General features: G+C 33.4%; 1 protein-coding gene across 6 annotated transcripts in view; it reads left to right on the forward strand.

Moving 5' to 3' along the window:
- Positions 1 to 23335, forward strand: part of NBEA (neurobeachin) — a 747382-nt gene that overhangs the window by 250288 nt on the left and 473759 nt on the right. For all 6 annotated transcript variants that reach the window (XM_054528904.2, XM_054528905.2, XM_054528908.2 and 3 more), the window contains 2 exons: positions 945 to 1040; positions 12762 to 13200. In XM_054528904.2, the coding sequence (XP_054384879.2) occupies positions 945 to 1040; positions 12762 to 13200 (535 nt within the window). The remainder of the gene's footprint in view (positions 1 to 944; positions 1041 to 12761; positions 13201 to 23335) is intronic.

Below are 23335 nucleotides of genomic sequence, written 5' to 3' on the forward strand. Positions count from 1 at the left end.
AAAGTGGCCTCAACTAAAATCAAAGACTTGTGGAAAGTTAACATGGACAACAGTGAACCACCTTGGGTCATGCTGCCTTTTTCATTTGCAGAAAATGCTCATGTTGCAGCAGTTCTTGCGTTACTAGCTTTGCCCACTCTACTTCAACAGCATAAACACAGTTTCTGGCAACTAACATTTTAATATTGGACACCTTCTATCATTATCTTTTCCTTCCAGGTGTTTATATCAAGGTTGTTTCTCTATTGTTTGCAGTGAAACCTTGATAACCTAATGGTTATTTCATGTACCACTGGATTAATTTGTAGTTGAAATTTTCTTTCCTAAATAAATGCATATGATTTATAAATAAAATGGATATTTTAAAAAGTGAGTAGAAATTAGTGGTCAAATCTCTGCATCTTGTTTTTCATAAGCATATCCTATTTCATGTACCTTTTATTGATGTCATGGAGATATGGATTATGTTTTAGCTACAGTATTTTGCTGTTGCATGATACATGTACTTTTAACACATAAACATGAGAATATTTCATTATAATATACTTTTGCTTTTAATTTTATTATTCAAATTAAACATCATCCTACCATTCCAGTTCATGTTTTTTCACCATTTAAAACACTAAGACTTATCGTCTTCTTTTTCTTCAATTTTAATGCTTTTATATCCATTATATGTACAAAAAGTAATAGTATAGTGAACCTTCTAGTTCTGATTTTCTTGTGTATTTGTATGTCTCTGTGTATGTTGCTAGAATTACTGTACTTAACAAGTGTATTATTTTCTTTCTCTTAATACATACCTCTTTTCTTCAGATATGCATTTGTTATTGCTAGTATTGTTTGCATGTTGCAGTAATATAGAATTGTCATGGATCTTCAGTGGACCATGTGGCAGGTTGTTACATGCTGGCTCAAATTTGATTCCATGATTTTCTCCACAGTTGTGGTCATACCATCTATCCCTCATCCAAGTTTGAACCATGGATTCCTTGCCAAGTTAATTCCTGAGCAGAGCTTTGGCCACTCATTTTACAAAGGTAATATTGACCTCATCTCCTGACCTGTTTGGGTATTCTTATTTCATGAATTGTTTTAAAATAAATATTCATGATATAATTGTTTATAAACAAGTATATACCTCAGGTTTCATGGAGATTTGATATGTTGTGTTTATACCTAGCTATTGAGAGCGAAGTATAGCTTTTATATTTGTATTTTATTACATTTCAAGTATCATCTATAAATTAAGGATACCTAATTATATGTATATTAATATGCATAGTGGTAGCACTCAGGAGAGATCTCAGGAGAGTCACAATTTAGTAATGGGACTAAATGAGCCTAATATAAAGGCTACTCTAGAATAAACCTTAAAAACGTGCCTTGAAAGCATCAAACTGATCTATATGTTATTTAACTTCCAGTTAGAACAAAGCCCCAACACTGTTTAAAGAAATGCGAAAAGTCCTTACGAAAAACCATAAAATTAAATGTTAGGCGTCCAACAAAAATTATTAAACATGCAAAGAAGGAGAAAAATGTGATGCATAAGCAAAAGAAAAAAAATCAGTGAATAGAAACAGATTTTGAGACAACAGAAATGGCAGAACTATCAGATACGGACATTATAGAAGCCATTACATGTATATTCAAGATGTTTTTCAATGTAATGGAAAAAGGTAGCATATTGAGGAGAGAATTGGAAGATATAAAGAAAAGAATGACAATTTTAGAGATGAAAAATACATTAGCCAAAATGGTAATATCTCTGTGTAGGAGTAACATGAGATTACTGACTTCAGAACAAAGGATTATAATAGGTAGAATTCTGTGATAGCGCCAAGATTTTCCTGTGTACGCACTCTGCAAAATTTCTGGGATGGTAAATATGATGGTGTTTACTCCTGTGATTAGGTTATGCTGTATGGCACATTAGTCTTTAAGAAATGGTGATTATCCAGGCGAGCTTGACCTAATCGCGTGAGCTCTGTAAAAGAAGAGAGTTTCCTCCTCTGGTCACAGAACAGGAAGTCCGAGAGACTTGAAATGTGAGAGAGATTTGACATGAAGGAGGATCTTTATTGCTTAGATGGAGGTGACCATCTTATTGCTTAGATGGAGGAGCAAGGACCTGAGAAAACCACATAGCTAATAGCACTCACCAGCTGACAGCCAGCAGGAAAGTGGGGACTTTAGTCCTACAGCAGGAAGGAACTGAATTCTGCCAATAATTGAATGAGTTTTGAAGAGGACCCTGAGCTCCAGGTGATACAATACTTCAGCGTACTCCATAACTGGCTAATCATATGGAACAGCAACTTTTGGAACAAATAAAGCTAGCAAAATATTTTTGTTACAACTTGATGAATGTACAAATATTATTTTTTATAAATGTGCAACCTTTGAACAGCATGATGAAATGAAGGGAAAAATATTGTTTTCAACTTCACTGCTGGCTGACAAACACATCTAGCTCTAAACTGTGCAAACCAAAAAAAAGGATGAGATTGTCAGCAAACATTGCCTGGAGTTTGTCTGGTGGAGTGTGTTCCAAAGGCTCTGCTATGGAAAGTATCCGGATGTATCTGCCCAGATTAAGGAGCCTATATCAGAATATTAATACACATTGTCAAGAAAGTCTTGCTATGAAAATAGTGTCAGTTAAACTGAAAATAGTTTCAGTTACACTGAACAGTGGTGTTAGTAGCATAATAAAATTTTGAATTACTTTAAGGCCAATGTGGTAAACTTGCTATTATTCTTTATATTATGTGATACTGTGGCAGATTATCATAACTGTTATTGCATGCTGTAGTGCAGTGGTTATTGGGGGAAAATGTCAAATATTTTTCATAAACTCAATGCTTCCAAACAGGGAAAGATATTTTTTCATGATAGATATGTTCAAAGAGCACAAACAAAAGTTAAAATCTTAGAGGTACACAATTTCTGTGATATGTTTCACAATTTAATAATAATTATCGGCCCAGCTCGGTGGTGCATGCCTATAATCCCAGCACTTTGGGAGGCCGAGGAGAGAGGATAGCTTGAGACCAGGAGTTTGAGACCAGCCTGGGCAATGTAGTGAGACCCCGTCTATACAAAAAATTAAAAAATTAACCAGGCATGGTGGCATGTACCTGTAGTCCCAGCTACTCAGGAGGCTGAGGTGGGAAGATTGCTTAAGTCCAGGAAGTTTAGGTTGCTGTGAGCCGTGATTGTGCCTACTGCACTCCAGCCTGAGCAACAGAGCAAGACCCTTTTTCAAAGAAAAAAAATTATTAAGTATTCTGATCTTTAGGAATGATCTGATTTGGTTCATCTTTCAAGTTATCACCTGTCATTTTATGGACTGGGCAGACTATTTTATATTTTATTTTCCAGCAATAGAAGATTCACAGATAGCAAATTCATGGATCTAGAATCCATTTCTGTCATTGAAATATAACTTATATCTTACTATGACTATACAAAATGTAGAAGAGTTTTCATTCCATCAACATACCTGTGTGACACTACTTTCTCCTCTTTGAGTGTTATTGACATAAAACAAAAACAATTTAAGTATTTATTATTTCCCGAGTTGCTTTATTGCCAGTTCACCTTAGATTAGATAAATTAACCAGCAAAAAGCTCATAGTCAACATCATAAACTTTATTTATAATCGCAGTGTTTGTTCAAAATATTCATATAGGCATTTGGGAGGTGAGGATCACTCTTTACCTAAAATTTTTTGTTTAGTTATGTTGTATAATGAAGAGAAGTTATAAGTGTAATAGTCGTTGTCTAAATTAATCACCAGTTCACTTTCGGTGAACAACGCAGGCCATTTTTATAATTGTATCCTTTTTCTTTGTGCTATTTTTGTCTGATTATATTTATTGATGTGTAATTTTATGTCTGCCTAATCAAATAACAAAAACATTTGTGCTTTTATTTTGTGTAGTTTTAAAATTTTTTATTTTTTCAGTAATTTGCTACAATTGGTAAATAAAATTTTATATTTTATTTTCTAAACGTATCAGCGAATGATGGATTGAGGACATAAAAGTAAATTTTCACAAATAGTTTGAGAAACTCTTTTCTGGACTACTCTTCAGCTCCTTCACACCCCACTCCCTTCTTTCAGCTCCTTTACACCCCACTCCCTTCTTTCAGCTCCTTTTTGAGACTTTAAGAAAACTCTGAATTAGCTCTCTGGTCTCTCTTTTTAAATTTTGATGTAATCCCTTAGTTCAGACTCAAATCCCTTTTTGAAGTATTGCCATAGTTTCTTCATTGGACTCTTAGTTTCTAGGCTTTCTCTCGGTTTATTACTGACAATTTTGGAAATAACACTTATATATAATACAATATAGTAAGGTAGTAAGTATAATTTATGTACCATTTTAATATAGTAAATATTTTATAATATATAATAACTATAATAAAGTAATTTTTCTTCCTAAAATTCTCAAAAGGCTCCCTGTAATTTTTGGGACAAAGTTAAAATGCCTTAACATGGCAAAACTACTCTAATTCTGACTTGCCTCAATTACAATAATCAACTCCACAGTGGGTTCCTTACTTCTCTTACTGATCGTTATTCTTTTATTTTTACAGTTTTGCTACCAATTTCGTGGTTTCAAAAGATAAAGCAGATTATGTCCTTTCTTGACATAAAATTTTTAGTAGTATTTAGAGTAACATTTCACAAGGGCCCTAGATAAGATGACTGTTGACTACGTTTCCAACTTTATCTCATGCTATTCTTTCTTCTTCTCACTACGAAACCGTCAGACTACCTTCTAGTTTTTTAATCATGCCAAGCATTTTCATGCCTCAGGATGTTTGTATTTTGTTCCTGGATTTTGGCTCTTTTCCCTGTTTTGTGTGTGACTGGTACCTACTCATTCTTCAGGTCACCTTCTCCGAGAGGCCTTCCCTGACTCCTGTAACTGACTAGCTTCCTTTCCATTATTATTCTTTCTCATATCATCTTGTTTTATTTCCTTTCTTCTATTCAATGCTTTGTTTAATCATTTATTAGAATGTATGCTTCAAGAGGGTAATCATAACTAACTTTTTTTTAGTTTATGTATTTATGGTGTACAATGTGATATACTGATATTTGTATGCATTAGGGAATGATTAAGTCAAGCTAATTAATGTCTTCATCACCTCATATATCATTTTTTTTTGTGGTAAGAATGTTTAAAGTTTATTCTCAGCAGTTTTCAAGTACTGATACATTATTAACTATAGTCACCATGGTGGAAAATAGATCACCAGCATTTATTCCGTCTCTGTAACTGAAACATTGGTCCTTTTGATGAACATCTTCCCAGTCCCTAGTAACCACCATTCTACTCTTCACTTCTGTGAGTTCAACTTTTTAAGATTCCCTATATAAGTAAAATTATACCTATATTTGTCTTTTTATGTCTGACTTAATTTAATGCCGTGTCCTCCAGATTCATCCATGTTCTCATAAATGACAGGAGTTTCTTTTTTTATGGCTGAATAGTGTTCCATTGTGTGTATACCTTTTATTTATTCATTCATCTGTTCGTCAGTAGACACTTGATTCCATATCTTGACTATTGTGAATAATGCTGCAATGAACATCAGGGTGCACATACCTCTTTCAAATAGTGATTTCATATCACTTGGATATATACCCTGAAGTAGAATTGTTGAATCGTATGGTAGTTCTATTTTTAATTGTTTGAAGAATCTCAATACCATTTTCCATAATACCTCTCCTAATTTTCAGTCCCATCAACAGTGTACAAGGGTTCCCTTTTCTTCACATCTTCTCCAACACTTATATTTTACTTTTTTTTTTTTTTTTGGTTTTTTTTTTTTGAGATGGAGTCTCACTTTGTCACCCTTGCTTGAGTGCAGTGGTGCGATCCTGGCTCACTGCAACCTCCGCCTCCCGGGTTCAAGTGATTGTACCGCTCAGCCTCCCGAGTAGCTTGGATTACAGGCACGCCCCACCGTGCCGGGCTAATTTTTGTATTTTTAGTAGAGACGAGGTTTCACCATCTTGCCCAGGCTGGGCTTGAGCTCCCCACCCCAAGTGATCCACCTGCCTATGCATCTCAAAGTGCTATGATGACAGATGTGAGCCACTGCGCCTGGCCACATTTTCAATAATAGCCATCCTGTGTGAGGTGATATTTCCTTGCGGTTTTAATTTGCATTCCTCTAATAATTAGTGAAGTTGAGCATTTTTTATATACATGTTAGCTGTTTGTCTTCTTTTGGGAAATGTCTATTCAAGTTATTTGCCTATGCTTTAATTGGGTTATTTGTTTTGTTGCTGTTGAGCTGAGTTCCTCATATATTTTGGGTATTAAACCTTTATCAGATATATAATTATATATGTTGGCATTTTATAATTAGTGTTATTGGTTGCCTCTATTGCATTATAAAAGTGCATGATACATTTTAATAGGATTTATGGTTTTTTTTCCTTTGAGAAGAAAAGGAAAAAGAGTAAAAACCAGCTAGGGCAAGAGAAAAGCAAAATACATATATATGAATATATTGTAAGTTCTAGTCGATAATTTATTTAAAATATAAAAATTATAACTACATTAAAATTTGAGTTCTAAACATTACTTGTAAGTGGGACTTTGGGAAGAGCAAAGTAAGAACCTCCAAAATACTGCTTCTCTAAAAGAGCAATGAGAAGAACACTGGCAAAAACTGTCAAAATCAACTTTTTCAGTTCTTCGGAAAGCAATCAGAGGCTTACAACAACCCAGAGGGTGTTAATCCCAGAAAAACTCTAGACCTTTATAAGAACAGCAAGATTTAGAGTGATTTAACTCACCCTGTTGCCATCTACCTTTCCTCAGCTCTATGGTAGCTTTGAAAACCAGAGGCCAGACACCAGTGATAGTTTTGAAAACCAGTAGCCTAGCAGCCACTGAGGATAGGAGTGGGAGTAGGTTAGGTTTAGAATTCCTTAGAAAGTCTCGACCTTAGAGCATTATAACTATTTGAGCTGTATGGAATCTTCCTGGAAAAACTCCATTCACAGGGCTTATTATTATTTGACCTAATCTAGAGTGTGTTTAGTAAGAAAAGCCTGTCTCCAAGGTGTTTGTTGAAAATAATCAGCATTTTTTTTAATGTTGCAACTGCCCAAAGTGACAGTGCCAGTTGGGGCAAACAAGAACCTTGCCTAAAAGCTTAAACAGATGTGAGAATGAGATATCCAGATTCCTGGGGCTGTCCTCAGGCCCAGGGAAGACCTGAGAAGGCCTCAGTCTCTCACCCTTGGCTGACCTTGAGGCCCAGCACAAGAAGGAAGCGCAGGCTAAGAGAGAGTTTTAAACCATGGGAACATTGCAAGCATACCCAAACACACACACACAGAGCCTGTGGCAAAGGGTGGAAAATTTACTGGTTCAAGACATTTAAGACAATGTCTGTGCAATCATTAGCTGACCACTAGGTTAACTGAGCAGAGACTTAAGTGGCTACAGATGATGGAAAACAGATTTTACAGAATTAGTTCAGGAAAATGAATAAAGAGAACAAGAACAAACTGTAGGCGGGGTCAGATTTCCATGATTGCCACATTATGTTATTTAAAATATCCAGTTTACAACAAAAAGAATTACGAGACAAGCAAAGAAATAGGAAAGCATGGTCAATACACAGGGGGCACAAAGCAGTTGATATAAAATGCCCCTGAGGAAGCCCAGATATAGAACTTACTGGATAGACACTTTAAACCAGCTATTTTACATATGCTCAAGTAATTACAGGAAGCATTTTCTAAAGAACTAAAGGTATAAGAGCGATATCTCACCAAAAGGAGGATACCAATAAAGATATGTGTAATAAAGAACCAAATAGAAATTCTGGAGTTGAAAATTGTAATAACTGAAATGAAAAATTCACTTAGAGGGGTTCAGCAGAAGATCTGAGCTGGCAGGAAAAGAATCAGCAACGTGAAGATAGCTCAATTGTGTTTATCCTGCGCTGGGGAACAGAACAAAGAAAGAATAAAGAAAAGTGAACAGAGCCTCACAGACCTTTGTGACACTATTAAGTTGAACCAACATATGTATACTGGGAGTCCCAGAGGAAAGACGAGAAAAAGAATGGAGCAGAAAGAAAATTTGAAGAAATATTGGCCTGAAAACTCCCTACAGTTGATGAAAATCATTAGTATGTATGTCTAAAAAGTTCAATGCACTCCAAGTAGGATAAACTCAGAGAGACCCACATGTTGACACAGCGTAGTCAAAACATCAATTAGAAGATTTTCTTGGCTCTTAATTTTCATTTGTCTCTTATGGGCATATAATTTAGTAATAATATTTAATTCCTGAAGTTGTATTCTTTTCATACACTTAGTGTAGCAAGCAAACAAAATAAATCATATATAAATAATTTCAAATAATTAATTCATTGCAGTATTTTTGTTTAAAATGAACTTTAATGAGGATTTAAAATCTTTTTGTGTATTTTTTTCCTCTTTGGAGTTAAGATATTTAATTAATTTTGCATTTATGGATTTAATATAAACAAAATGTGTAAGTTAGTTACATACAGCTTTTTTATGTTTTATTTTAAATTACAGTGATTTAGTTTGCTTATATTATTATTTGAAGTGCCAAAGCTTAATATAATTTTTAGTGCTATACTAACAAGGTGCTGTATGTTTCGTTCATGATATTCCTTATTTACAGAGTTTGGAAAATGGCAATTTCAGTAATTTAATATGTAAGACATATTGAAATTCTTCATAAATCATGGTAAGACAGGATTTTTGGAGGAAGGAATGTGATACGTGAAGTCACTGTGTAAATATCATGTCATTTGCTGAAGTTGTCCTCATATTTTTCTCAAAATGTATTAGATGAACTCATTATAGTCAATGAAAAACAGTAAGAAAAAGAGACATCTGGCATCCAAATGCCTGTTTCTGACAAGGTTAAGATCACTCTGGCTAGTAATGTTTCTGCTCTGTGCACTGACATTGCCTGTTGCTACAGAAACTGATAAGAGCTATTGAAAACTTACATGCCTGTGATTAATATAACCTACACAGATGCAATCATTTATGGTTTCCCTGCAGTTCATGCCTAACTTCCTATTTAAATCATGGATTAAATCCTCAAAGTACTTTAGTGTCACAAAGAGGTATTCTGGAAACATAAGTTATCTAAGTTGAAGTTTATGGTATCAACTGAGAGCATGTTCTGTTAAAGATGTAAATGCATACTGAGAAATTTGTAGGTTTTTTGACTACTGATCTGTTTTTTTATTGCTATTATAAAATACCCTATTGGCATTTAGTTTTATTTCTATGTAATATCACAGCGTGTATGCTTTACAAAACATATTTATTTGAATAAAAGTCATTGAAATATCAAAATTACTACTTCTTTTTTGAAATCATTCTTTTATCAGCCTCAATAAAAATAAAATTGAGATGTTTTTAGTACTATGTACATATTTTGATGAGCTATTTGAAAATATTCTAATATTTGATTTCTAGAAACTTTTAATTGTGTTTTATAATCTACAGGTCAACATTTATATTGAAGTTTCAAGTATCTAGTTAGAAAGTTAAAGATTTTAATGTCCATTGTAAGTCAAATAGTTGAGCAGAAAAGCAAAATATTATGTAGTTGGTGGCAAAAGTCTTTTGATGTGGTAGCTTGTGAACACCAAATCAGATTTTATAACTTTAGATATTTTGTTTGCTAGTGAAATGCTTATATTCCAGTCTAATATAACTTGAGAAGTTTAAACTTTTTGTGTAGCTGTTAATGTAACATGTCATATATAACGATACTTAGACATTATATTAATGGAAAGTCAAAACACTAGACCATATCTGTAAATTAGCTAAATTCACACTAAGTGTTAGATATGATTGTATGACTTTTGATAATTAAACTCTATAAAAATTAGACCATGCTAGTAACCATGACACTGTTTTGTTTTTGTTGTTGTTAAAGTTTTTGTTTCTGCATTTACATTTTCTGTCCTCTTGTCACTGTAACTATTTAAACTATTTAATTCTCTCCTGATATTTTGCTGCAATTGTTTTCTCTCAAAAAATGTACAATCCATAGATGCAAATGTATGTTAAACTGTATTCAGTGGTGTCTCTAATAATGAAAATAACTGCCTCAGTCATCTTATCTTCTTATTCTAGATTTGTAGGTTATTTATCAACTTCCAAAATTTTGACTATTGTCTCAGTTTGAATGATCCCAAAATGTACGTCTATTCTTCTTTTGACCTACAGATATAAATATCTTAGAGATTCTGTAGACTAAAAGTGATTCAAAATTTAGTTAATTATTCTCCTGAAGAAATCTCATTTTCTTCCTTTCTCAGTTAGTGACATATTACCACTCTTTTTCTTAACCTAGATATTTCAGAAATATCCTTAGTCTTCTCCTCCTTCTCATTTCTAGGGTTACTATTCTAATTTAAGTCTTAGTCTTCTCTGACAAGATTTTATTAAAAATGCCAGAGTGTTGTCTTTACTTCTTACCTGTTTCCTTCTCTAGTCCTTTGCCTACTATTATTGACATTGTCTTCTCAAATGCAGTTATTTTAATTTTTAATATTGGAAGCAGTAAAGAATCTACCCTGATTTTCACATTGGTCATCCAATATGAATGTTTGAATATTATTATCATATTCCACAGATTAATCTATTCTTTCAGTCTATCATCTTTGACCAAACTAACAAATAAACAAAATTTAAACCTATTCAATAAATATGAGGAAAACTATGATATAACATTGCATTGTGATAAATGCATATTTTAAGTCAGTTTAAATTAGTATTTGATATTAGGAATATTGAATAATATGAAGATGTTATTTATTCCTAATTTAATGTATAGATTTGATATAATTTGACTCAAAAGAAAAGGGGGGGGGAAATGGGAGATTTTATTTCAAAACCTGGCAACATTTTCTGATGCTTATCCTAGAAAAAGTATTATAAATTCACACCCTCAGGAAATTTGAATGGTATGCCATTAGTCTAAATTCAAGCAATTAAAAAAACTGTCTAATAGACAACACCCAAGAATTGAGTCTGTTACTGACAAAATCCCTTCATACTGTTTTTAATTTTTTAGTATGTATGTACAAAACTTTCAGCAAGCTGTGATCACACCCAACAATTCTATCATCAGAACAACACTTCCTTGTGTTCTTACTAGAGATTTCACAAAAGATTTTGTGAGATGTCTTGCTGACATCAAGGTAGCCTATTTTCCTGTTGGGCAGTTTCCTGGTGTCTTGTCCTAACAACCTTTGAATTCAAAGAAACAAGCAAATAATAACAACAAAATCTAAGAGAAGTTATATAGAATTTACTGATTTTCAATTTTTAGGAGATCTTTGAAATAATTTAGTCTGTGCTTCTCATTTTCAAAGATTATGAAACTTTCAAACTTAAATGCAAGTTTAAGCAATACAAATAGCTAACATTTACTGAGTTTCTACTTTAAAGTGAGAACTGCAGTGAATTTACATACAGTAGCTTAATGGTCTCTTACTTTATTCAAAATGATTCAGTTAAGGACTGTTATCTCCATTATACTTAGATGAGATACACTTTTCAAGGTTATCATTTAGAATTTGGTAACATTTTATTATATGGAGAACTTTATTACATTAGCCTTTGTATGATGAAATTTGATAGAAATTTAACATTTTAAAGATTTTTTATTTCATTACTTTTAGTTGTTAATATTATATGTGTATTTCATTATCTGTGTAGTTATATGCACATGTATGTTTCTGATTTAATTTTCACAAATTGAAATTTATATTTATTTACAAAGAATGAGCATGAGTGTTCCAAAATATAGGCCTTGTCCTTGAGGAACATTATTATATTATTAATGTATTTATTCTTTTGAACTAATCGTTTGACTTGCTTTGCATTTTTCAAGTGTGTCAGAATTTTACGTATTGTAATTTTAAAATTATCTTCAATTATCTTGAATATTTCAGATATTATTAGTTATTGAAGTACCAAAGAAAGTATAAAAATGACTTTATATTTTTAAGGAAACTAATAGAGAAATATAAGAATTTCTCTTCTATGATTGGCAGCTAACAATCAAAGGATAAGAGGGGAACATCATATAATTATTATTTATAAGCTGCTTTAGGAAATTGTTATAGGAACTATTTCCTGATGCTTTTGAAGGCATAAGTTTTGAAATGCCAGATGATTTAAGAAGCAAGAGGATTATTTTGATGCTCCCTGAACAAAATAGTAGGTGTATTGGATGATATCTTTTTGGTTTTTTTTTGTTTGAGATGGAGTTTTGCTCTTGTTGCCCAGGCAGGAGTGCAGTGGCATGATTTCAGTTCACTGCAGCCTCCACCTTCCAGGTTCAAGAAATTCTCCTGCCTCAGCCTCCCGAGTAGCTGGGATTAGACGTATCCCACCGTGCCTAGCTTATTTTTGTGTTTTTAGTAGAGACGGTGTTTCGCCATGTTGGCCAGGCTGGTCTCAAACTCCTGACCTCAGGTGATCCACCTGCCTCAGCCTCCCAAAGTGCTGGGGTTACAGGCATGAGCCATTATGTCTGGCTGGATGATACGTTTCAACTGAGTTGTGTTACTACTATGCACATCCATTTAGCAATTTTTTGTTTCTACAGGTTTTATTTTCTTTATTTGAGTATATGAAAACATTTGATTAATAATAAAAGATTTTTACTTTCGAAGCTTTTTTCTAACCTAGTTTCTTTCATTACAGAAACACCTGCTGCATTTCCAGACACTATAAAAGAAAAAGAAACACCAACTCCTGGTGAAGATATTCAGGTAGAAAGTTCAATTCCCCATACAGATTCAGGAATTGGAGAGGAGCAAGTGGCTAGCATCCTGAATGGGGCAGAATTAGAAACAAGTACAGGCCCTGATGCCATGAGTGAACTCTTATCCACTTTGTCATCCGAAGTGAAGAAATCACAAGAGAGCTTAACTGAAAATCCCAGTGAAACGTTGAAGCCTGCACCATCCATATCTAGCATTAGTCAAACCAAAGGCATCAATGTGAAGGAAATACTGAAAAGTCTTGTGGCTGCTCCAGTTGAAATAGCAGAATGTGGCCCTGAACCTATCCCATACCCAGATCCAGCACTGAAGAGAGAAACACAAGCTATTCTTCCTATGCAGTTTCATTCCTTTGACAGGTAGGTACTGAACTTACTATTCACAGGGCTTTATACATAAAAGGAAAATTAGACTTTGTTAATTTTAAAATATAAGGAAGATCTTGAAAACTTCATTAATGTAGATTCTTATTACAAAGACAATCAAAATGATGGCTCAACCTAATCTTATAATAAGATATCTTAATAATACATCTTAAAGAAGAGGTTTCAATGTGATATGATGGATAGCACATTGAATTGGAAGTAGGGAAACATGGATTATGGTTATATTCCATTATCAAAGGACTACAGTACATTGGGGTGTTATTTTTCTCTTTGGACTTAGTTGTTTCATGTATATAATGGGGAAGGGGATGGGTCACATCTGTCCAAGGTTTATCCTTGCTCTGAAATTCCATTATAATATTATAAAGTACTATAATAATTGTTGGAGATTATATAACATGCTTTAAGTGATAACATTTAAATTCGAACCTTAAATGGAAGTATATGGAAAAATTTTAAAATTGTTTGTGATCATCTTCTTTATGAGATTTCCAATACGAATGTAAAAGCGTATTTTGAAGCATGCATTTAAAAGTAAATATTTTTGAAAGGTATTTTGGCATTTCAGGTATCGAAACTATTTATAACTGGCCCATATGTCATATGTCTACATTCAAATGTTAAATCATGCAAGGAATTTTTTTTAAGGAACAATTAATTTTTTATTCCAGTATACATTCAATAAAAATGATACTTCACAGAAGCAGAATAAGATATTTTAGAACCAAATATCCTATGCATCTAATATCTTCCACTATTTAAAAACATGTGCAAGATTAGAAGAATATTTTAGTCACTAATTACTAACAGTAGTACTTAACATTGATCACTGGGATTAATGTCTATTCCAAATAATGTTTGCATGTTAATGTATTAACTAAAAAATGTGATGGCTTACCTTTTAAAGTAAATCATTGTTATTGATGTTTTAAAACATCTTTTCATACAAAAAATTTATATATATGTATGAGGTGATTGACAAGCAAGTGTTTTTTTGTTTTAGAAAGACAAGATCAAATTAGGAAATAAAATGTTTCTAAATGGAAATGTCAAAATATGTAGTCAAAAAATAATATCTATTCCATATTGTTTTCTTTAAAGTAGCCAGACTGCTTTGTTCTAAGTAACATTTTAGTTTAGGGGTAGAGGATGTGGCAGTATAGTCATTTCAGTTTGGATGAATACCCTTTTTTTTTTTTTTTTTTTTTGAGATGGAGTCTCGCTCTGTCACCCAGGCTAGAGTGCAGTGGTGCGATCTCAGCTCACTGCAACCTCCACCTCCTGGGTTCCAGCAGTTCTCTGTCTCAGCCTCCTGAGTAGCACCTGCCACCACGCCTGGCTAATTTTTGTATTTTTAGTAGAGACGGGGTTTCAACATCTTTGCCAGGCTGGTCTTGAACTCTGACCTCATAATCCACCCGCCTTGGCCTCCCAAAGTGCTGGGATTACAGGTGTGCGCCACCGCGCCTGGCCGAATTACCCTTTTAATACACAATATAATTTAAACTTTGCCTGTCAACACTTTTGCCAGTGTTTTACAGATATGTCTTGAAAATCTGTTGTGGAAAATGTAAGTGGCACTGGTTATCATGCAGAATATAAATATGAATAAACTTAGTTTTATCTTCTATGAACTTAGTAGTAAGAAGATGTTTGCAAATAATTGCTATAATAGATAAAATGTGTCAAAATTTTAAAAAGTAAAAAATGGTAGGACTATAAAATGTAAGAAATATTTTTCTTTTTTTGGTATTTTGGTATTAATATTATGTTTGGATGTTCATTCATACAGTGATGTTCCCTGGGTGTTCCTTATGATGTTTCACATTTATTTCACCTTTTCACATATTTGGTTTATGTTTTCACGATATGCCTGTATGTGTGTTTATTAGTTTGTATAAACATATGCATGTAAGTATATGTACTTGTGTATTTCTATAAGCCTATAAGGTAATATATAGTAATTTAAGTTTTGTATTCTAGTTAATTTTAAATTATATCTTTAAATGTTGGTAAAATACAAACCAATAAATACAGATGATTATTGTGATTTACATATGAAAATCCAATGAAATAAACATTAAGTAAAATTTTTTGTTTTAATTTGGATTGTTGTTAGAATGAGTTTTTTAATTAAAACTTTAAAAAGCAGTCACCTGAGTGCCAATATTCTTAGCTACTCAAAATTTATTATACTTTTGAGAATATTGCTTTAAGAAAAATACAGCTTTCTATATGTTCCTATAGCATTTGTACAAAACGCAGTAGGAGTGGACTTATTATTCTAAATTACATAAGTACAAATGAAATGGAAGAGCACAAAGCATATTTCAATTCTTTTTAGGAAAAGAGTCTCTAGTGTAGTTAATATATGCAGTAGCTCAAGTACTATCAAATGTAAATGATGAGGTGATATTGATGAAAGGAGGGGATTGAGGTCTCAGGGGGCGCTGATGACGGATTGAACAGAAGCGGCCTTGCACTGCACGTAACTCAAGTCTGTCGTCTTCACTGCTCAAAGCCATAATGGGAGGTGGCAGTTTGAAATGAGTTGCCACGGCAAAGAGTATTATTTTTGAAATGCTTTCACACAAATCACTAGGCCCTGCATACAACTTAGTTTCATGCTTTAATGTCATCAGGAGGCACAAATTGGTGTGTCTAATTGTTTGCCACCTGCCAGCAAAATGAGCTGCCAGCCAGCCAGACGGGTTTGATTGTCTGTCAGCCATTCAATAGATTGAGAGTGACAACATCAAAAATTTAACTTCAAACTCTGAAGCCTTGAGCAGCTTTTCAGAGACATCATCCCCACAAGTGCTTCTGGACCAGTGCATTTTTCAATTATACTTCCAGGGTATTGCTACCATTTGCCTTATCTGTCTTAAGGTAGCTATAATTACATTATGAGGTATATAAACATATTTCTGAAGCACTAAAGTCTGAAATCCAAGTTATGACATGTCTTTTAACATCAGATCGAATTCGTTGAAAATGAGATCCAGGATGACAGGCTTTAGAATGAAAGTCCTGAATGCTACCGATTCCAAACACAGAATCTATCATGGGTCTTACTTTACCGATAATGTATTTTTCATTTTAATCTTTAGTTGAAAAGTAGATATAAACTCAGTTGGTTGCTTCTTTGTAACTAAATCATACTCCTAATAATATTGTACAGTCTCAGTAGAATTCATGTAGGATTTTACTTTTGTTAACCAGTTTTTTATTGGTTATATTGCAGACATGCTAACAATGAATTCCTTATACTTATCCTGGATTTTAAATTTGGAAATAATTTCCTAGAACAACTGGGATAATTTGAGTTATGTTAACTTGTGTTCTACATCGAGTGTATCTCACCCCTTAGGATGGCGCATTGGTGAATTTCAGTGTTTTGAAGTTTGTAATAAAAAATTGCAACATCAAATTCTTAGAAACATTTAGACTTAATTAAAATAAGCCTTTTTTCTTTACTATTACATATTTCAGCAGATTATGAAATATTACATAAATGTTCTCTACATATATGGAAAGTACTGATTCTTTTTCTATTTCCTTCAGTCATCTGTGCAGATTAAATGTATATCTTTGATTATACTCAGTGATCCGAACAGATGTGTACTCATGAAGTATTAAAATGCTAGAGATCCTCTAGTACTGTTCTATAATGAGCAAACACTGTATGTAAAGAGGAAATACAATCATAAAACTATAACAATATTTTCAAAGTTCTGTTACTGTGAAGCAGAGAGAAATATTTATGATGGTTTTATTTTTAACAGAAAAGCTTAATAATCTCATTTTAGAATTCTTAAATCAGGTTGCCAAGTTCTCCAACAATACTATCTCTTTGGATAGATTACTATATTTATCGATGGTTTATAAAATGTTTTAATTGAGCTATTATTTTTCATGTACTGTGTAACTTTTACTTTGGAGTAATGCTTTTATCTAAAGCCACCAATTAACCGTTTACTTATCTTTTAAACTAAAAATTTAATCTTATATATCTGCATGCTTTTTATCTTTTGAGAGTTTGGTATATATATATCTATGTTTTGGTTCAGTTTTAACTTCCTAGGATTTCCAGAGATCCCACTTAGTTTGAACAAAAGACAAAAAAAAAAAACAGAGGGCAATGTGCTTCTCATACATTTTTAACTGTTAGTATGTTTTTAAAAATTGTTTTAAGTGTGGGATATCACACAAAGCTTATAATTGTGTTGCTTCTTTGGCTAACACACATCAAACTTACACTTCACTTTTTCAGATTTTGCAAACCTCCTGTACTCAAATTACTGGGTTTGATATATTCAGGGAAACTAGTAGGTATTTTTTCCTCAAAATTTTAATATCCTTGCTTCCCAGTGTTTAATTCTCTGAAAAAGAAAAATCTATTTTGTAAATAATATAGGGCCAAAAAAGCAATTTAGATAGACTTCATATTATTAACCATGAAGTATAAGCTTAAGCTAGGTATTTTCTCTTTAGTTTCATTAGTATTCTAATATTGATATTAGTGGTAAGGATGAAATTTCAGGGTAAATATTTTTTAAAATGTTGAGTAGAGTTAATGAGGTCTTCTTACGTTGATTTATTTAAAGTTAGAATTAAGTAACTATAAAAAATTATAATTACTTCTGAGGGCTTCAATTTGTTCTTATTACTTTCTATTTTTTTAAAAAAAGTATTTTGACCATATCACTTAAAAGATGAACAAATAAACATAAGCCAAATTGATTATTCATCTTCCAGCCTTTACAATTGAAATTTTCTACATCTAGCCACTGTAATTTCTGCTTTTATTATGCTGCAAGTGCCCTGAGTATATATTTTAAGGTCAATTGCCAGAAGATTCAGTTTTGACTGAGCATGTTTGTGTCCTCATTTCCCCAATGTTGTTGATTTTGTCTCTCCTGGCATTTATAGATAGCTGAATAAAGTTCAGTGAGCTGAATAAAGTATCTCTCATTAATAGGTGATTTAATGAGATTCTTTATTGTTTCTTAAACATATTTTTTATATTGCAATTCTCAAATATTTTACAAAATAAGGAAGCATGATAGATAACATCATGAGAGCATTCACCTTGTGATTTCTGATGAACTGAAGTAAATTGTCATGTTATCCTAGAATCAGTAACAAATTATTTTTCTCTTTTAAGTTTCAACTTTTTCTTTCAAGATATATATTTAACATCCACATCCTAGTTAGAGAGTGATAATCTGGAAATTAGGGGAACTAGATATTAATAGTTGGTCTCTCTTTAATTTGTTCCAGGACCTTGATCCATTCTTTTTGGCTCTCTGGAACTCAGTTTCCCAACCCATATAATATGGTATAAAGCTACGTGATTTCTAAAAAGTCTCATAAATTTCCAAAATCCTGTTTAAATGAAATGGGCTTATTGTTAGTCCCCCAAAGCAACAGATAGATATTTTTGAGCTTGGCTAAAAGATTTGAATCCCAGAAAAGGTGCATCTCCATTCTCAAATTACATTAGCCCCTCAGCATCTCTAAGGTGGATTCTTTCTGTTACTTCCTAACTGCCCTCACTATTTCCATGTTTCCTCTCTCACCCCAAATTTGTCTTTTACATTTATGCCATAGACATTTTTCTAAAGTGTGAAGCTGATGAAAATTCTGAAATAATTCTTGTTATTTATATAATAATGGAGGATTATTTTAGTTTGGAATAGAAAGTCCACACCTTTCACCAGCCAGAAGTATCTAAAGCAATTCCTTTAACCTACCTTGTTTTTTCATGTCTCTTTGTCTTGCTAGGTTTTTACTATTAAATTTTTGTATGCACTTTTTCCTACTTGGTTAATTTCTATTGATCCATTTCATTTCAGCCCACTCTTCCTTGATTGTGCACAGCCTGTGTTCCTGAAAGGTCCTGGGCATAACTCTGACCAGGTCAATTATTGAAATATATTGCATTGTCAGTTTGTCTGTCATATTCCTTAAGGTATCTAAAGAATATGCCCCAGGGCATGGGGCATGTATTATTTGTCTTGTGTCTCCCAAACTTAGTGTAATCCCCTGTTAGTGCTCAAACAGTAGAAGGGAACAGAAAGAAAGAGATTCTTATAGTGTGCCATGAATAATTATAAAACTCACTTGCCTTAATGAGTCACTGTTTAAAAGCTCTTTCTTATCTTCAGTATCTCTGTTTGTACTTAGGATAAACCATGATGTACACAGATAAGATAGTATCCCTGTTTTTACAAAATTTACTGAACTGTTTAATGGAGACTGCCAATACTCTATCCTTATACCACTTTTCCTGTCCCTTTGCATTCACTTCTTTGACCATCTCATCCACTCTCCTGGCGTTAAATAGCATCTGTATGCTGATGACTCTTATATTTATATCTTAGTTTGAACCTCTTTTCTAAACTAGAGACTCATCTATCCAATTGCTTATTCAACATTGCTATTTGGATGATTAAAAAGAGGTATAAAAAATTAGTATAAGAAAGCTGCTCCAACCACATTCTTCCCTATCTTAGTTAATGGCAACTTGTCCTTTCTGTTACTTAAGGCAAGTTTTTTTGCATAATCCTTGACTTTACTCTCATGTCCACATCCAGTTCTTATTTAAATCTTATTTGCTCTGCCTTCTTAATATTGCCAAAATTTGAATCATTTCTCACCAGATTTTACTTTGCTATTCCACTCCAAACCACCATCATTTCTTGTTTGTATTATTGTAGTCTCCTAGCCATTCTCCACAGTAACCATTGTCCCTCCTAAGACTATCCGTGACATAGCAGCCAGAGTAGTCCTATTATAACCTAAGGTTATATCCTTCTTCTGTGCATAAGCCTTCATGGTTTCTCATCCCTCTCTGAATAAAAGCCAGCATCTATACGATGGACTACAAGGCCCTGTGAGCTCAGCCCTCTTGCTTATCTCATCTCTTACAGCTCTCCATGTCACCCAGTGTTCTCTTGTCACACTAGCCTTTGTACTGTTACTTCTGCCTGTGATGCTCTTCTCTAGATAGCCTCCTGGCTTATTCTTTCACCCCTTTCAGTGTTCTCTCAAATACTACCATTTTTTGTCAATCTTCTCTGAGCCACCCTTTCAACATTATTCCTTCTTCTTATCTATGCTTTATTTTTCTTACAGCACTTAACATCTGATATACTATATTTACTCATTTATGTTATTGTATTTGCTATATCTCTGTATTGAAATGTCAGTGCCATGAGAGCAGGGATTTTATTCTATATATTGCTATATCTCCAGAACTTACATCAGTTCCACACACATTGCAATGCTCAATAAATATTTGTTGAATGAATGAGTGAATATATCACATCTAGCTTTGAGACAGGATAAATTCAATGATGGAAGAATTCACACTTACATGTATTACTTATCAGTCAATTTATTAAAATCATATAATCATTAATGAAATATTTTATCAAGTGAATTAGATTGAAATATGTCCTAGCTTGTCCCATTTTGATGATAACTTTTACAACCTTGTGGTGTGTGTAGATTCTATGTAGTATAAAAGAATTATCCACTTTCTTGTAGTTAAGAGTCTTAAAGATGTGTGATAGAAGTTTGAAATTGTGTGGAAAGCATAGTATCGAGATTTTTTAAAAATTCAATTGGCAAAGAATATGTAGAATAGAGCAGGGGCCCCCACCCCTGGGCCATGGACTGGTACCGGTCTGTGGCCTGTTAGGAACCAGACAGCAGGAGGTAAGCAGTGGGCAAGTAAACAAAGCTTCATCTGCATTTACAGCTGCTCCCCATTGCTCGCATTACTGCCTGAGCTCTGTTTCCTGTCAGATCAGTGGTGGCATTGGATTCTTCTAGGAGTACAAACCCTACTGTGAACTGTGCATGCGAGGGATCAAGATTAAATACTCCTTATGATAATCTAATGCCTGATGATCTGTCACTGTATTAGTTTGTTTTCACACTGCTGATAAAGACATACCAAAGACTGGGAAGGAAAAAAAGGTTTAATTAGACTTACAGTTCCACATGGCTGGGGAGGCCTCAGAATCATGGCAGGAGTGAAAGGCACTTCTTCCATGGTGGTAGCAAGAGAAAATGAAGAAGCAGCAGAAGTGGAAACCCCTGATAAACCCATCAGGTCTCATGAGACTTATTCACTATCACAAGAATAACACAGGAAAGACCGGCCCTCGTGATTCAATTACCTGCCCCTAGGTCCCTCCCACAACATGTGGGAAGTCTGGGAGATACAATTAAAGTTGAGATTTGGGTGGGGACACAGCCAAACCATATCAGTCACTAGTGCCAAAAGCTTTGGGGACCACTGGAGTAGAGGATTCATGGTATCTGTCAGGATGAATAGCATATCTAAAAGAAGAAGAGCATAATACCTGAATAGTTTAGTTCAATGGCTCTTAACCTTTTTGTGGCTATGTATGCTTTTGAAATTCATTAAAAACTATATGTTCACTCCAAAGAAAATGTTTTTACCACCAAAATTTGTATATATTTTAGTGTATTTATGTACCCTAAATAGGTTACCCACAGTAGGTACCTAGACTTCTAGGTAAGACTTTTTTTGGTGTAGATGGAATAGATAGCCAGTGTGAAACGTTGTGTAACAATCTGATAGAATATTTTGTAAGAGTTGAAAATTTTTACTCTCATATATAAATAGTTGCTAATACCAAGTAACATTTTAAAAGATAATTAATTTGTTATCAACACATATTGGTTGGTGTGGACTTTCAAATTAATTGTAAGATTGATTGCTAAGAAAGAGAATGGTTTGAGATAAAAGGGAAGGGGTAATGTTGGTGAAGAAACAATATTAAGGACAAGAACGTGCAGTCCTTTAATCCTAGATAAACAGTTTGGCCATCTGAATCAAAGCGGAAATAGTTCTTACAAACTCATGATGTTGTAGATGCAGAAAAAGATCAGAGAAATCGGTCAAATACAGGTTCCTGCTTCTCTCAACTAAACCCTTGTAACTTGGTCATCTCAGCCATTTGAACACATCAGTGATTAGAAACTGGAATTCATAAAAATTATCAGAGATTTTTTTCTTCTTGTTGGTCCTAATTTGGTATTCTGAAGTACATGGAAGTTTCATTTTGTTTTCTTATCAGACTTTCAGATTTTTAAAATTGCTGTAACTTTTTCTCACCCTTTTACTGTAATTTTCTGTCCTTTCAGCTTTTCCTCACATGACTTGTTTTCCAGATCAACTGTCATCCTAACTGTTCTCTTAGGGACATCATTCTGTTTGTCATTATTCTTGAAATATAGTGCCTAAAACTACACATATGAGATATGACAATGGCAGAGTATATGAGGATTATTGCTTCTTTCAGTCTGGGTATTTTTGCTGATATAGACCCAGACTATATCAGCACTTTTGGGAGCCATAGCAATACTCATAATAGCTAAAATGTATTGGCTGCTGAGAATATTCCATGGACTGTGATAAGTACTTTATATGGGTTACCTCCTTTTATCTTTATAACAATCTTATTGCACCCTTTTATAACAATCTTTATAGCAGTCTTAAGTTTATGATAATATTATCATTATGCATCTCATTTTAATGGGGAGGAGAATGAAGCTTAGAGAGATCTATGTGCTCAATACCATGTAGTAACTGCTGAAGGTAGAATTCTAACCCGGGTCTGTAGGGTTAGAATTCTGTGCCATACTATCAAACTCTGCTGAGTTTGCCAGCAATGAAATGTCTGGAGGCTTTCACATCAATTGCTATTAATTCAGTGCTTTCAGATTTTTTAGTAGGCATTTAACCTTTCTATATTTTACTTATAAGTCATAATTACGGGATTTAGAGATTTTTTTCTCTCGCTCTTATAACTTATTTTTCCTAATATATTTCTCATAGCTTCTGCATTAGACAAGATACCAGTCTGTTACAGAGAGCTTTTGCTCAAAGTTAGTAATGATCAACAGATCAGAAATTTATAGTAATAGTTTTTCTACCTTCTGCAAATTCATCTCATAGCACTGTTAATTAGCTCATGATTCTTTATCCATAAATAAGCATCTTTGTGTCTGCTGTTTGTCCTAAAAAAAATCATGAGAGATGCAGAAAAAAGAGCATTATACTTTC

This window comes from Pongo abelii, chromosome 14 (genome assembly GCF_028885655.2).
Source record: "Pongo abelii isolate AG06213 chromosome 14, NHGRI_mPonAbe1-v2.0_pri, whole genome shotgun sequence".
NCBI lineage: Eukaryota > Metazoa > Chordata > Mammalia > Primates > Hominidae > Pongo > Pongo abelii.